This window comes from Falco peregrinus, chromosome 9 (genome assembly GCF_023634155.1).
Source record: "Falco peregrinus isolate bFalPer1 chromosome 9, bFalPer1.pri, whole genome shotgun sequence".
Classification (NCBI taxonomy): Eukaryota; Metazoa; Chordata; class Aves; order Falconiformes; family Falconidae; genus Falco; species Falco peregrinus.
In genome coordinates, this window is record NC_073729.1 from 25,180,208 (window position 1) to 25,195,474 (window position 15,267).

Sequence of the window (15,267 nt, forward strand, 5' to 3'; positions counted from 1 at the left end):
AGGAAGACTAGGGTATTTTTTTGGTTTTAGATTTTGTTTAAAATCCAAAACCTCATTATTATTTGACTAGCCCTGTATTATCTAAACAGCACTATCTTTGACTTTCTTTAAACTGGCTGTTTCTACCTTGTTTCTTACCTGCTGCAGGTAATCAGGAGTCGTTTCTACCAGAAAATGTTACTGATAATAGATGCCATCCTCACCTTCAAACAGTAACTGTCTGTACTGTCTGTTTGGATGGCTCCTTGTTCTGGTCCATGGTCTTTCACACTGGTGCATGTATGGTTCCTGTGTCCACATAGGGAGTGGAACTGTTACAGGTTTTGCCCCAGACAAACCCTAGAGAATAGGTTCATACCATGAAAGATTTTTTTGAGAAATACAGAGGATATGGGAAATCCTGAGGCTGTTTAATACGATGTGTCAGCATAGCATCCAAACCCGTGTATTTAACTTAGTACTTTGAAGGAATTCAGACAACTTCTTGTTGATACTCAGTGACTATTAGTGGCTCAAAACTTAAATTAAGCATTTTGTTACAATAACATGAGATTACGTGAGAATGTTTAATAATTACTTAGGCTGTAAATACTGCTGGATCTGAATTTTGAACCTTCCATTTCTCTTCAGTGTTGCGGGGTGGGGACAGTGGTGTCCGTACTATGGAACAAGCTGTAACTTCACAGCCAGTGCCATTAGAATCTGAATCTAATACCGACAACATGGAAAACAGCTCTCCTGGTAAGATTTTTTTTTTCCCCTTTTAAATTGAGCAGAAAATACGCTTATTTGTCTGGGGGGTGTGTGTGTGTGTATCTATGTGTATATATATGTGTTTTTAAATAATAACTTTGTAACAGCTGGATTATGTTGACACAGTGTTCAGTGATGTACATAATTGCTACTGCTGTTGTATTACATGCACAATAACACATTTTATCTGGTTTAGGGGTCATAAAATGAGGTGGAGATAAAAATATATTATCACAAATAAATAATACTATGTTGAAAAAACTTTTAAGAAAAAACATCCTCCTTCACCACCCATTTAATAACTGTTCCCTTGGTTTTAGCATCAGTTTTGGATGAGAAGGGTGAGCAAAGCAATGAGGAGGAACAAAAAACTATCAAGCCTACAAGTAAAGAGTTCAGGAAAACCTGGGGGTTTCGAAGGACTACAATTGCTAAACGAGAAGGTGCAGGAGATATTGATGTGGACTCTAGTGAACAACAGCCACAACAGCAGCAACAAAGCTTAAACCTCAGGCGTAGTGGACGGCAACCAAAGCGAACTGAAAGAGTGGAAGAATTTCTTACAACAGTAAGACGCAGAGGAAGGAGGAGTGCCCCTACTGCTCTGGAGGATTCGAGTGAACCAGCATCCTGTCCAGCTACAGATGCTGAAACCGCTTCAGAAGACAGTGTTGAGAGCACTCCAGATATAAAACGTGCAACTCGGAGGATTAGCACAAGGAGTAGTAAGGATCAGAAAAGCTCTAAAAGGAGACGCACAAAAGAGGAAGAAGAAGAAGAGGAGGAGGAAGAGGAGGAAGAGGAGGAGGATGATGATGATACTTCCGACAGTGATAGTGATGGGTTAACCCTAAAGGAACTGCAGAATCGACTAAGAAAGAAGCGCGTTGAACAGAAATCTGTGGAGTTGACATTGAAGGATATACAGAACCGCCTGAGGAAAAGAAATTCAGAACAAGATCCTATAGAAACAGGTGATGCCCAGTCTGAAAAACAGGTTGAGTCTGAGTTGCCTGTCAAACAAGAACCTGAGACAGCAGACAGCACTGAGATTGCGAGTCAGGTGGTTGTGTCTGAGGAAGACACTGAAGATCTTCAGGTTCAGAAGGAAGTAAAGCCTACCCTTGGTGCAAAAGCGGTCACAGATGAAGAACTCAAAGAACTGCCCAAAAGCAAACCTGAGTCTGAGATCTATGACCCAAACGCACTGTATTGTATTTGTCGTCAGCCTCATAACAACAGGTAGGCAAAGGTTTAAATGAAAAGTGCAGTGCAAGTAGCTGGAACTTTTCTGTGATGAAAACTGAAACCAAATGCTAACACTTTTTAAGTCTACGTAAATGTGCTGTTTGGTTTGTTTGAAGTTTGGGGGGAAGATTTATAACAAATACTTAAAAGAACATGGAAACAAACAGTGAAGCAGAACAGTATAGTGGTACTTTAGTGGGCTACTTAAGATCTGCTGCTTGAAATATCTGTTGAGCATTAATTGTTGTTTCATTTCACAGTGTTTTACTGTTCCTCGGGTTTGGTTTTTTTTCAGGTTTATGATTTGTTGCGATAGATGTGAGGAATGGTTTCACGGTGACTGCGTGGGTATTTCTGAGGCTCGAGGACGATTGTTAGAAAGGAATGGTGAGGACTATATCTGTCCAAACTGCACCATTCTACAGGGACAGGATGAGCCTGTTTCAGAAATAGACCAGCAGGAAGCTAAAGCGGGGCAAGTGAATGTGGATGGCACAGAATTCACAAGCATAGGAACAATTGAACAAAAATCTGTTGAGGACCAAGGAATCAAGGGTAGGATTGAAAAAGCTGCGAATCCAAGTGGGAAGAAAAAACTAAAGATATTTCAACCTGTAAGTATTTTAATTGTTTCTTATGTTTTTTGTGTTGTGGTGAGTACATTGAAACAATGACTTACTTGTATGGCTGTAAATCTGACTTGGTTTTTTTGAGCTAAATAGGAAGCTGAACAACACACTAAATATAACTGTTCAGCAGAAGTTTATCTATAGTTTTACCGGTACAGGAACTAAAACTAAGGAAGTGTTATTCTGAAGTGAGGGGCTTTAAAAGTTTTATGTAGGCATAAGGGAATGCTTTGTGCTATTCTGTCCTTTCTAGATACTGTTTTGGAAGTCATAGTAAGGTGTTTTTTTATTAAAAGTATTAAAATTCTGCACTGCTTTATATAGCTTTGTAATAATCTCAAACAATTTTGGACATTTTCAGTGATAGTGAAATCATTTTCTTAACATTGGCAAGGAGTTAATTGGGAGTTAGAAGGAGTTAATTTGTTGGAGTTAATTCCAGCTGTACGCTTCCTCTGTACTCCGTTTTTGAAATCGTTATTTTTGTCTTGATGCTTCTTCAAGTTATTAATACATAGAGAATTGTTTTATATAGCCTTTTTTAACATAAAAATGTGTATTTGGAATTGCTGCAAATCCTGGCATAAAATATAAAATAAATCTAAATTTTGTAATAGCAAGTTCAATGCCCAGTTTGCAATATAGGCAAAGAAGCTTCTTCAGCTCAATGTTTAATTTTCCACCAGTTTAAAATCTTGCTAACTTCATGCTGCAGTGGTTGGTTGTTCTGCCCAAGCTACTGTAGTAATGCCAACATCTTGGAACGTTTTCCTTTTCTTCTTAATATGCCTTGAAGAGCATGTGTAGTGTATTTGCTGTTAGAATGCTACAGCTATTTATATTTTTTCTGTATGAATTTGTTCTTTCACACCTAATCTTTAAACTTTGAAATCATCCCTAAAATAAGTATTACAAGTTTCAAGAGTCTCTCTGGAGGAATCTTTCTGTTGTAGTAAATTTTCTACAAAATGTTTATGGAACACCCTCCCACTACTAGTCAATTTAAATAACAGAGTGTATCCATATCAGCATAGTGAGCTAAATGTGTAGATCAGAACAGTATGAACTTAATATTTACTATCTTAAGATAAATGTGCAGAAAAGAGTATTTTTCTCAAAACTGTTTTCAGATACAATTTCAAATGCATTTGTACTTTGTACACAAAAATGTTCTTGAGAGTCCAATTCTATGGACATTGGTCTGCTGACAGTGTTAGTATTAATTTTAGGTTGCTTCTGAGTATCACCAATTATTCTTTGATATTAGCTTGCTAAAAATTATGTGTTGGGCATCTCTCCTTCAATGAAAGAAAAAACATAACTAGCATTAACTCATTGCCTCTTATGGGAGAACTGCTTATATTGTAGGTGTTCTTTCGGCAGTTGGAAATGGAATGGAACTGCTCTACTTGTGTTTGCCAGGTGGTACCATGCTCTGTTTTCAAGAAACATGCTGTTTTTTAAACCTTAACATTTGAAGAGGAAGGGCTTAGTATATAACACTTAGAGTAATTGTGAAGTAGAGGAAAATACAGATTGCACATGCAAACTTCTCATTGTGTAAGAAGTATTAGGCTATGGCAGAATTATCTGGGAGAATGGTTGTGTTTATGTAAGTTGGAGACTTCTCAAATTAAACCTGGTAAACCAGTAGAGCAAGAATTATCTGTACACCTGAATAGCCGAGTGCTTCCTTTTGCAAGTGTGCATGGTTGAGGACAGAACTGATGCTGATATAAAAGTAAAATGTGTTTTAAACCTTTCTCTTGAGAAACTACTTCCGCATTATTAAGGAGATTTCTCACATGATGTAGAGGATCAGAAAAAAGCATTTGTGTGCTTATGGGATATGAAAATTCAGGAAACCAGCCTCCCTTGGTTCACTGCTAGCAGACCAGCCACTTGAAAATACAACGCATTCTGAAAATAGTGTTAAAGAGTGAAATTCTTATGTTTGTATGGATTGTTTCTGTTATGCATGAAAGTCAGTCATAGCTGCAGTCTGCACATACAATATGTAAGCATTTCTTCATGTTATAAAAATATTTTTCTGTGGTTTCCTCTTTGAACTCACTGTATTTCAATCTATAGGTAATTGAAGCGCCTGGTGCGTCAAAGTGCATTGGTCCTGGCTGTTTTAGTTTGGCTCAGCCTGATTCTGTGTATTGCAGCAATGACTGTATTCTCAAACATGCTGCAGCCACTATGAAGTTTTTAAGTGCTGGCAAAGATGCAAAACCAAAACCTAAAGAGAAGATCAAACCAAAATCGGAAAAACCTGGCATGCCAAAATCTCAGCTGCAGGTAAGCTTATGTTCCTGATTCAAAACAGTTAGGAAGTGCAGCGTCTCTTATTTCTGTGCTGTCCTTTGAGTCACATGAAGTTGCCAAGTCCTGCATCAAAGAGGAGATTTCTATTACATATTTTTTGTGTTCTCTTGCCTTTTTCTGTAGTAGACATATTGTTTAATTCTTCTGACAACAAATGTTTTTCTGTCACTTCTAAAAAATCCTAATTGTCTCTAGATAGTTTCTTGCAAGTGGCTTCTAGATGGCAGTGCGCTTTATTAAAAAAAAAATTTTAATTAATTCCAAATCAATTTACTTTTTAAAAAAGCATAACCAGTACATCTCTTTCGTTTTGATTTAATTCCATATTAATTTTAGCTTTTAAAACTCCAAATTACTGGGGTTTGGGCAGTAATTTGGAATTACTGTGGATTGTGAACTAATGTGACCGCATTGTATGTGCGCTTTAGAAGCAAAAAGATTAAATCAGAGCCTCTCCTTTCCCTTTTGAAACCACTATAAAACAGGCAGTAGTTTTTCAAACAGGAAAAAGCCAAAACCCAGAACTTGATGATAAATACCGATAATTCTGATGTGGTTTCTTTACCATTCTCTTTTCCTGAAGTTACAGTGTATATTGCCTTTGCTTTATAAACCTGAATGTGAAATTATGTCACTTCAAGTGTATTTACAGGAGTTATCTATAAAATTTATGTACATGTATGTAACTATATCTCTGATTGTAAAATATACTTGATGATTATTAGTAATTAAGCATCTTTTAATCATACAGGCAGGTATTAAACCTCTTTCAAACCAAAAGAGACAATTTCCTGAGAAAAGAGAGGTGAATATGAAGAAGACTGTTCTGACAACTGCCAAGACTGAGGCAAACACTCAACCTATTGCTAAAGAGCCAGCAGCAGAAAACAGCACACCATCCTGGGCAAGCGATCATAATTACAATGCTGTAAAGCCTGAAAGGACTGCTGCCATTTCATCTTCACTGTTGTTCAAATGTATGTATCGCATAGGGATATTCCTGAATAATCATTTACATTTTCTTTGAATACCCATCCATTCTTGGCTCTGCAAGACTAGGGGGCTTAGGATTTGGGGGTGTTTTTTCTTAATACGGCACCAAACTACTTTTCTCCACCTTCAAAGATTCACACACAGAGATACACACGTGGGAGATGCTATTAGAAGTTTCATTTGTATCATATGGCAGTTGTATAAGAGCCTATCAATCTACCCAGCTGATTTCAGGATGAAAACTACATGATTAAGCTTTAAGTTTTTCCCATAAAGACAATAACTATTTCTAATCTAGAAAAGGTAAGTATTGATAGACTTGTTAAATTTTACAAAAAGGTTGCAAAGGGTGCACTGTGAAGCAGAAATTGACTGTACTAATTTGAATTGTATTTTTGTAATTTAGATTTGGCACCTGTCTCTCAGGTCTTGCATTTTCAGTGCTAGTGCCGAGAATGAAACCTTCAACGTGGTATCCAACGATACTTTACACCTCTGCAAACAGCTTTTAACTGTCAAGTATATCCAAGTTATTCCTGCTGCTTTTCTTCCTTACATGAAATAATTTAAGGACCATTCTTAAGTTTGGGGGGAGGCAGCATTTTTTTTCCCTCCTTTCTATTTCTATGTTCATACTTCACACATTTTCCACACACACAAGAACACGTCTTAAGTGGATATTAGGCAGAGATATTGCCTTGCATATTTTTGCAGGTTTTGAATAGCATCCCTGTAACTCATATAAAGGTAAGTAAATACTGCTTTGTAGCCTGAACAAGTCTTTCTGTTAATGATGTTTTTTTGATTGACTCCAACTAAGTATTTTTATAATGCAGCGGTGGAACTTCAGATGAAATCTTTCAACTCACGCTTACAAAACACATGACCTGGTGTCTAATGTTTGCTCACTTGAAGATTAATGAATTCAGAAATTCAGTTCTCACAGCTTTCTTAATGACACTTTAGCCAATTTACATCTTATTTTCAGAAATAAACCTAGTTATTAAACACATTATACGTAAAGTAACTGTAAGTTTATAAATTATCTTTAAGATGAGATATTTTTTTGATGTAATTTTTAAACAGAGGGACCACCAACTACCCTAAATTGCTGTTTATTATTACAGCACATAGTAGACTTACTAGATGTGTTTTAATTGTTTTTAGCCACATCAGATGTTTAAATGGTTACAAATTTTTCATGGATATTTTCGTTGCATATTTTGTTACTTGGGCACTGTGCCTTTTTTATAGTGAACTCTTCTAAGATACATATTTTGATCTGCTTGCATTTTTTAAAGCTCGCTTTAAAGAAACTAGCTTTTTTTGTCAGAAATAGTACAGAAACAGTAATGTTTTAAACATGACTAAAATTAAATGAGAAAGATGTAAATGAAACTGTAAGGGCTTATTTTACATCTCAAATTTCATGACACTTTGTGTCTCAATATAATTGCGAGTGTCCATATAACCATATCACTTAAAATGTCCTTATTGCTATAGGTTTTTTTTCTAGGAGACAGGAATGCAGGTTTTGAGGCAGCAAGTTTGGGGTTTTTTGAGAGTGGTTGCTTTTTAAGTTTTACCACACTGTAGGTTATACAGATTTAACCAGTTCAGTAGAAAATTGAATTCCTGTAGCAGCTAAACTGTTACATTGGTTTAAAATTATGTGTATATACCAGACTTCAGTAACGTATAGAAAACAGCCTAGTTCATGTGATGAAGAAGTCTCATATCAAATGCAAGGAAGAACTTCAGATTGCTGTTACTCAGGTAAGTTGTACTAGTATGTGGGGACTCTGCTGTTACTAAATGCCCAGGTAAATTGTGTATTTGTGAAAAAGTTTGTCCTGCTTTTTTGATGGATGGTTTGATCTGTAATCTTCCTGAGAAGCTGCTGTTGCATCATCTTCTAAAAGTATTCTACAAGTTTTTATTGATTTAACAAATCTTTTTATACGCTGTTCAAAACAGAAGTGACAGCATTATGGAAATTCACGAGTCATCTCACTTCAGCCTAATCTAAAAGCTAGAACTCTTGAAGTCTGAGCTAGTCTTGTCAAGAAAACACCTTCAGTGGACAAAACATACAACGTGTTTTAGACGCTAGTCTCTAGAACAAAGTGACTCACTGTTTAGAAATGTGTATTTCTGAACAATGATTATGAAAGAAGTTTAAGCTGATTAGTTTAGACATCCAGGTGTCTAACATTGGGACTCTTAAGGTCACCTAGAGGAGGCTAAAGGTGGGATTCTTCCCTATACAGTATTTCAAAATACGGCCTGTATTCTCCCAGAGCTTCAAGCTGTGTTCTGCAAAACTTTGTATTTGACTTCAGTGCCCGAGGACGCTCATTAGGAATTAAGGAAACTTAATGTGATTAGCAGAATTACTCTCTGTAATACTTCTTCCATCAGTCAGTTTACCACCATATTTCAGATGTGTATTTACTTTATGCGTTTTGACTCTCTACTTGTCAGATACAGAATTTTGTTGTCATTACATATGACAGTAGTTTTATCAAGTAGTAGCAAGAAGAATATCAAGCCGCTTTTACAGATGTACTGAGTGATAGAGGCATATAGTATATTTGCATCTAAACCCTGCCACCAAGCCCTCTTTTCTCCTCCCAACATGTTCTGCTAGGTTTTTTTTTAAAAGGGTATTTGGGGCTAGTAGTATGTAGTTAAACAGAGAGCAGTGATTTCTTTTCCTGTTTTCCCATTAGTTTTGGTCTCTCCAGTTCCAATTTTTCTGTAGCTTTTTTTTTTGGATGAGTTAGTGGTGTACTTGGAAGTGACTGTACACCAAAATCTGGTGCCTGGTTAATAACACCATCTAACATCTTGATGTTCCCAGTGAAAATAATATTATTTATTAGTTTAATAACTAGAGTGGGAAATACCTTGAACTTGCTTTAAGTGAATGTGAAGTACAAGTACTTTTAAAGTTGCAGGCAGTATTTGAACTGCACATGTACGAGGAAATAGATATGCGTCATATTCCCTTTCAGAAGTGTTGCTTTTAATTTCGTTAGGAAAATAGGTAATAATTTCATAAGCAGTGTTCAGCTTTTACATTGAATATGAAAAGTCATCCTAGCTTCCAAATTGGTGCAAGTGTATGGACTGTTGAGATTTAGCAACATTGTTGTTTAGAGATTCAAGTTGTGATAGAAATCCTGAATTTATCAGGTGAGCTAGTGTTAATTATCAATATTTAGGTCATATCAAAGGAGGTGTAAAACTAATAACAAAAGCAAAACAGACTCTCGTTTATTTAGTAAGATGATCTTAAGGTTTGTGGGGGAAGCACCACCCAAAACGATTTCTGAAATGTTTCAGTTCTGTGAGCAGACTACCATACATTTAGTAATGGGAAGCATTATTTTTAGTTATACTGGAGAAGGACAAACTTTAAACAACATAATGTAAACATGTTTTTTTCAAGAAGGAGCCACAAAAGCAGTTTGCGTCCACTGCTTATTTGACTCTGCTGAGAGCTTTTCTACTTAGTTTTACATTAATTAATACCATGTATTGCATTTGTCTCCTTATATTCAGCACTGCCCTGTAAGAAGGGGGTAAAGGAACACTTCAAACATGACGTTTGCTGATGCAGATGTTTATCAGCAGTATCGGTGTTTGTCTGAAGCACCCTGAACTCAGGTTTTCTGTTTGATAGAGCAGCACTTGGAAGAGATTTTTTTCTATATATTTGTTGTTAATTGCCAAATAGAAATCAGCAGAAAATGTACTGGCACTTTTAAAATAGAAAATTAATCCAAAAGGAGGGGAAGAAAAATAGGCATTTGTAGAACCCCAAACTTTAAACTGCTCAGTCATAAGTGTGCTAAGTACTTACCAGTGCCTCAGATCTTTGTTTTGAAATTCAGCTGACTTATCTGTTCATGTATTTCTTTTAAGCCTAAAAAGATAAGTTACTCACGTGCTAAGATGTTTTAAGTAGCTTTAACTGCATTTATTGATAAAAGTAACTAAGTGCACAGGAGAGTGAAGGGTTTATTAGATTAAAAAAATAAACATTAAATGTGTTTCTTATTATTGTTCTTATGGTGGAACTTCCTGAGTAAAAAGCACTTCTCTGTCACACTAAGTTGCTAAACTTTCGTTTAATTAACTGCAGACAGATAAATAGCACATCTATTGTAATACCGTATTTGGTAATAGTCTCTCATAAAGTCGTTAATGAATTACAGGAGGACAAGGCTGCCACCTCCTGGAAGCGGGAGACCAGGTTTGAGGAGCCCTGGCTCTGGTGATGCAATTTCCTTGTATTAGCCCTTTTCAGCTTTCTTCGTTTCTTCTGCAGCTGAACTTTGGAGTGAATGGTGTTTGCTTATACAGTTAAAGATCTCAGGTACAAAGGGCACTTGGACTGCGTTGTTCCTGTACACCTCTAAATAAATATGGAGACTTTGTAAAGGGAATACAGTGATACTGGGAGCTCATAATCAGAAAACGTGATAGGCATACCAAAATGCTAGGATTATAGCATACATAATTTATGGTTTTTTTCTTGTGTCATTTTTCTTTCCATAGTAACAGTATGAAGGCAGGAAAGAGAAAATACACCACTATAAAGAGAGCAGGGGGAAAACGTAGTACACTCAAAGACAGAGGAGTTTTATGACTCAGGAGGTAAAAGTGATGTAAGAAGCTCTAAGTACCGTTGCAGGAAAAAAAAAGTAAAGCCTTGTCTGCACACAAATTGGTACCAGTTTAATGCTTCTCTTTGGGCAAGATTGTACCAGTGTAGTGCAGTGTATGTGGATATACTGCTGTTGGTTTAGCTTAACTATCAAAAAATATTTTACTTAAATTGAGGAGCTGTTCTAAAGTCGTATGTTGTCTGCAAGGACTGACTGTAGTTAAAATTGATGGCTTTGATTTGGTGTGAGTGCTTCCCCACAGGAAAAAGTAGCCTGTGCCAAAGTTCTGTACTATTGTAGCTAAACTACTTCTGGCATCTGAATTAACTCCTTGCAAGCTAAGGTGTCTTTGCTTAATGCTAATTCTGCAACATAGAGTCATACTAAGAGGTAGTAAATATTGAGTAGCACCAGGGGAATAAAAGGAATTATTTTATGTTACTGGCCATATGGGACACGTGGCTGCTGTGTATGTAGGTCTAGCCGTAACCCTTTGTAACTAGAGGAATTTTCAGAAAGAAAGGCTGCTGACAGACCAAATAATGATCAGAATACTTAGGATGAGTCTGCCAGAACTGAGAAATTCATGGTGGAATCTTCTGGGTTTGGAAAGGTTGTAGTACAGGAGCGGCTGGTGTAACACAGTTCTGGTGCTGAACTTGCATCATGAGGATGGCAGGGGCTGTGCTGGCACAGGGGCTGGCACAGGATCTGAACCCTGGCTGTGGAGCGAGGCAGACCAGTAGTGGCTGCTGAAGCCAACATCCTCTGGGACCCAGCCATTAAAAGCAGCAGTGGGATCCTTGGGGAGCAGTTATCACCTCCTGCCTGTGAACTACTGGAGCTCCCCTTCTCTGCTCTACAAGGTATGTTACATCTCTCCTGTGGCTCTCAGCCACATGAAGATTTTTGCCATGTCTCTTAAGTTAGGAAGGCTGGTCCCTGCTGCTGGCATGTTTCCTATTTTGCCTTTCAAGCACCTAGAACCCTCAAGGCGCTTGGACAACAGAAAGCCAGCACTCTTGCCGTAATGGGTGCTTGGCTTCAGTTTAAGGAACCATTGCTGAGGGGAAGATTTGGGGGGGCAGGAAACTGGTACAACTTATGGACACACTATGAATATTAGGGTGGTTTATCTCTTGTCATCAACGCTGAAAGTGATGAAAGTTTGATTAAAAAAACTCACCACCCTCTATTGCTGTTTTGCTTTCTTTTACTAATATTACTGTAGTTCTTTGAACTAGCTCACTTGACGGTGTAGCCAGTGAAAAAGATCTTTCTCTGCTAGTCCCCAAATAAAAGGGTTTTTTCGAGGTGATCGCTTGCACTTTGGAGTCAAGTGTTGCTGCTGCTGACTCGCTGTGTCTGATCTGTACTGAACTTGGAACCTGAAGATGGCCTATCCCTGCAAGGACCGATGGTACCAATCCGTGAATGCTCTGGAAAATCAGGAGCCCTTTTTTGTGCAGCAGATAGTGCCTCTCTGTCATTCAGGAGTGGTGTAGTTGTGAAGATGCAGTCGTCTAACGTAGACCAGATAAATCACTATAATTTCATGTAGATGAAAACAAAGCTTTGTGTGTGTAAGATACGGATTTGCGTGAGCATAGCTACGGGGTTGGCTTGGATGGGAACAAACCACCACTACAGAAAAGGCCCTTGTCTCGGAGTTTCCTAAACTGATTTAAGGACAGGTTTACTTTCTTTGTGTGTCTGTGTAAAGGCTTGGCACACAGGTGGCTTAATTAAGAGCTTCTCATTGCAGTGCAGTTTAGAACTGATCGAGGCTTTTGAAGAAAAACGGCAGGAGACACACCTCTGCCACACTAGTGTCTGAAAATAAAGTTGCTTTGGTCTTGGGAGCAGACACGTCGTTCCGTAGGCAGTTATCAGTGAAAACTAACACTGAAAGCTATGTAAGAATAGTTCAACACTTTTGACTTATTCAGAACTAATGCTAAGCTATCTTTGAGGGAAATGCCGAAAAATCTAGCAAAAGCAGGTTTCAGGAAAGGAACGGCCCCGGAGGCGAAGCGGTTACAAAGCACACCTCGCCTCACCTTGCCAGCCTTGGGCACTGAGCGCTGAGTGCCACCAGAGGGGGCTTCAGGGGCACCGAACGGGACTGGCTCCTCCGCGAGGTCCTGATGCTCTCAGATGGTCAGGCATGCATCCCAGCAGCGGGCTGCCAAGGCTGCTCTTGAGGAAGGCCTCCCGACTGGTAAGTAACGTCCCGTTGTAGAGTGCTTTATAACTGACATCTAAAGCACCAGCTCACCCGTGTGTTCTGTTCAGGTGTTTCAGTTAGGTAATGCATCGAAAGGTTTCACTTCGGAAGAACCCGTGGACGAAAGTTCAGTATCTGCCACTGCATTAGGGTGGAAGGGTTAGTTTAAATGCTGCTCTGTGAAGATTATTTCTATCACAAGTCATGCAGAAGGGGGTCATCCCGCAGCTGCACCAGACAAGTCCATTTAGGACAGTGAGGCTGAGTGGCAAAGGGAAGAAGCTGTTGGAACAACACCAGTTTTAAATTTGAGAAATCCTGCTCATCCTCTGTTTCAACAGTTTTATAAAGGGAAAAATGCAGTTCTTCAATATGGAGATATTAGCAAAAGGGGGGGAGATACTTCATCTTCTCTGAGTCAAGAGCCTGTCCTGTCCTACTGTGATACGTGCCAAAACGGGCTGCCCTGGCCTCGTGGTGGTCGGGCTGGACAGCTGCACACGCTGGAACAACCGCGTAGGGACAGGGGTAGTGCAGCTACCTGCATCTGAGCAAGAAGGAGCTGCGGGACCGTACAGAAACATCACTGCAATTTCACAGGCCAGTTTGAGTGACACTCGAAATGCTGGCTGGGGTTTTATGCGAATTCCTAACCAGATTATTGCTTCTGGCTGGGGTTTTCACACCTGCATTCCTGTCAGATGTTTAAGCTATTGTAAAGGCCAGTGCTGTTGCCTATCTTTAGAGATAAGCTCTTCTCAAAACACAAATTACTCAGCTCTGGCCAGTCTTTACACAATCCATGGGAGAATACCTTCTAACAGGCATTTTTGCTTTTTAACTGCTGCAAAGCTGCACTGGTGTAAATTTTCTCCCCTTTAATTTGAAAAATTGTTTGGTTTTTTTAAGCACCTAAAAATCCTTTTTAAGTGTAGTGAACAAGCCACTTTAAAAGGTGGATCAGAAGTAACTGTACTCTTGTTTTATAGCTTTTATCATTCATATTGTGGAATTGTACAGATAATTTTTTTTTTAACAGAAAATGTTAACTACCAGCTGTCTTACTGTTGCTGCCACACAAACGTACATGCTGTGTGCAAGTCTGAAAGTTAGTTGTGGTGGGGTTGGGTTTTTCTGTTTTGTGTCCCGTCCCCCCCCCCCCCCTCCTTATTTTAATGACCGAGGAGCATGAAAATAGCAGTAGATCCCACACATGCTTCAGCAGCCTGGGTGCTGTGGGCTTGTGAAGGCTGGCGATGTGCAAGGCAGTGTCTTCTGAAGTGTTGGGTTGCTGACGCCCTGCTCCCTTCGGCCAGTGCTCCCGCTGTGCAAAGGTCTGTGCAAAGTTCTGTGCACGCCGGACAAGACGACGCAGCCATCAGCCTGTGTTCCCCACACACAGTCTTGAGGAATTTTATCCTGGGGGGGGGAAAGGTAGATTAGCGTAGATGGAGGGGAACACAGGGAAATGTCGAGACAATATTAGACACCAGAGGCAATAGTTCTGGTGTGTGAACAGCCTTATGCCAAATTTTTAATTCTGTAAGGAAACTTCCCATAATTAGTACTGTAACGATCAGCTTGTATGGCTGCAAGGCATTTTTCACAAAAGGCTTTTTAGTGTTGTGCAGTAGTAGCTGTGATGCTTAAAGAAGATTTTTACAAGAAAATTCCGAGGCTTACAGACTTCTTGTGAAACAGATTCTTCAAGCATAACTGCCTACAGTTTACGCATCATTTAAAACTTAGCATCAACCAGAGCAAGAAATGTAAAGTTCTTTTAAAGAACTGTAGTTTGAATAATTTAAAAACTATACAAAGAAAAGTAACAGTATGTTTCTTGAGGTAGTTAAAAATTGGAAAAACTAGACGGTGTCTCCAGCAAACTAATCCACCACAAATGAGATAATATAAATAGAAACTAGGGGTGGTGGTGGTGTATTTTTGAAGTGGCTTTCTAAAGCTACTGTTCCAAAGAAGGACTGGGTGGAGAGGGAAAGGGTGAAGAACCAGAATAGGCTTGGAACACGATACAGAAATATTTTTCAGAGATCGGAGGAGGAGCAGTGTTTCCTTCAGATCGTTTCTGTGCTGGTGGTGTAAAAAACAACCTCCTGGTGTAAGTGAGCTCCTGGGATATGTGTGCATCCCACAGATCCTTCACGCAAAATTAAGCGGCACTATACTCTGGGAAACGTTCTTAAATTGGGCTGCAACAACCACTTTATAATGCTGAAATACCAATGTTGAGAGGTACAAAAACGAAGTGTATGTCACCATGGGGCTTCCAGCAGGCTCATCTGTGACACAGTAGATAACATGGCAGTTGTGTCCTCCACTGCTTACAGAAGTTTCCTTCTTAGCTGCGTGTTGTAATGTTTGGCTTAACTTCACCGGGAATTTCCTTGGG

General features: G+C 38.9%; 1 protein-coding gene across 1 annotated transcript in view; it reads left to right on the top strand.

The window, feature by feature from the left end:
• The window catches only part of DIDO1 (death inducer-obliterator 1), a 55,375-nt gene that overhangs the window by 16,261 nt on the left and 23,847 nt on the right, over positions 1 to 15,267 (top strand). Inside the window, exons 3-7 of the mRNA XM_055813844.1 lie at positions 631 to 741; positions 1,074 to 1,995; positions 2,297 to 2,615; positions 4,722 to 4,934; positions 5,713 to 5,938. Of these exons, the coding sequence (XP_055669819.1) occupies positions 631 to 741; positions 1,074 to 1,995; positions 2,297 to 2,615; positions 4,722 to 4,934; positions 5,713 to 5,938 (1,791 nt within the window). The remainder of the gene's footprint in view (positions 1 to 630; positions 742 to 1,073; positions 1,996 to 2,296; positions 2,616 to 4,721; positions 4,935 to 5,712; positions 5,939 to 15,267) is intronic.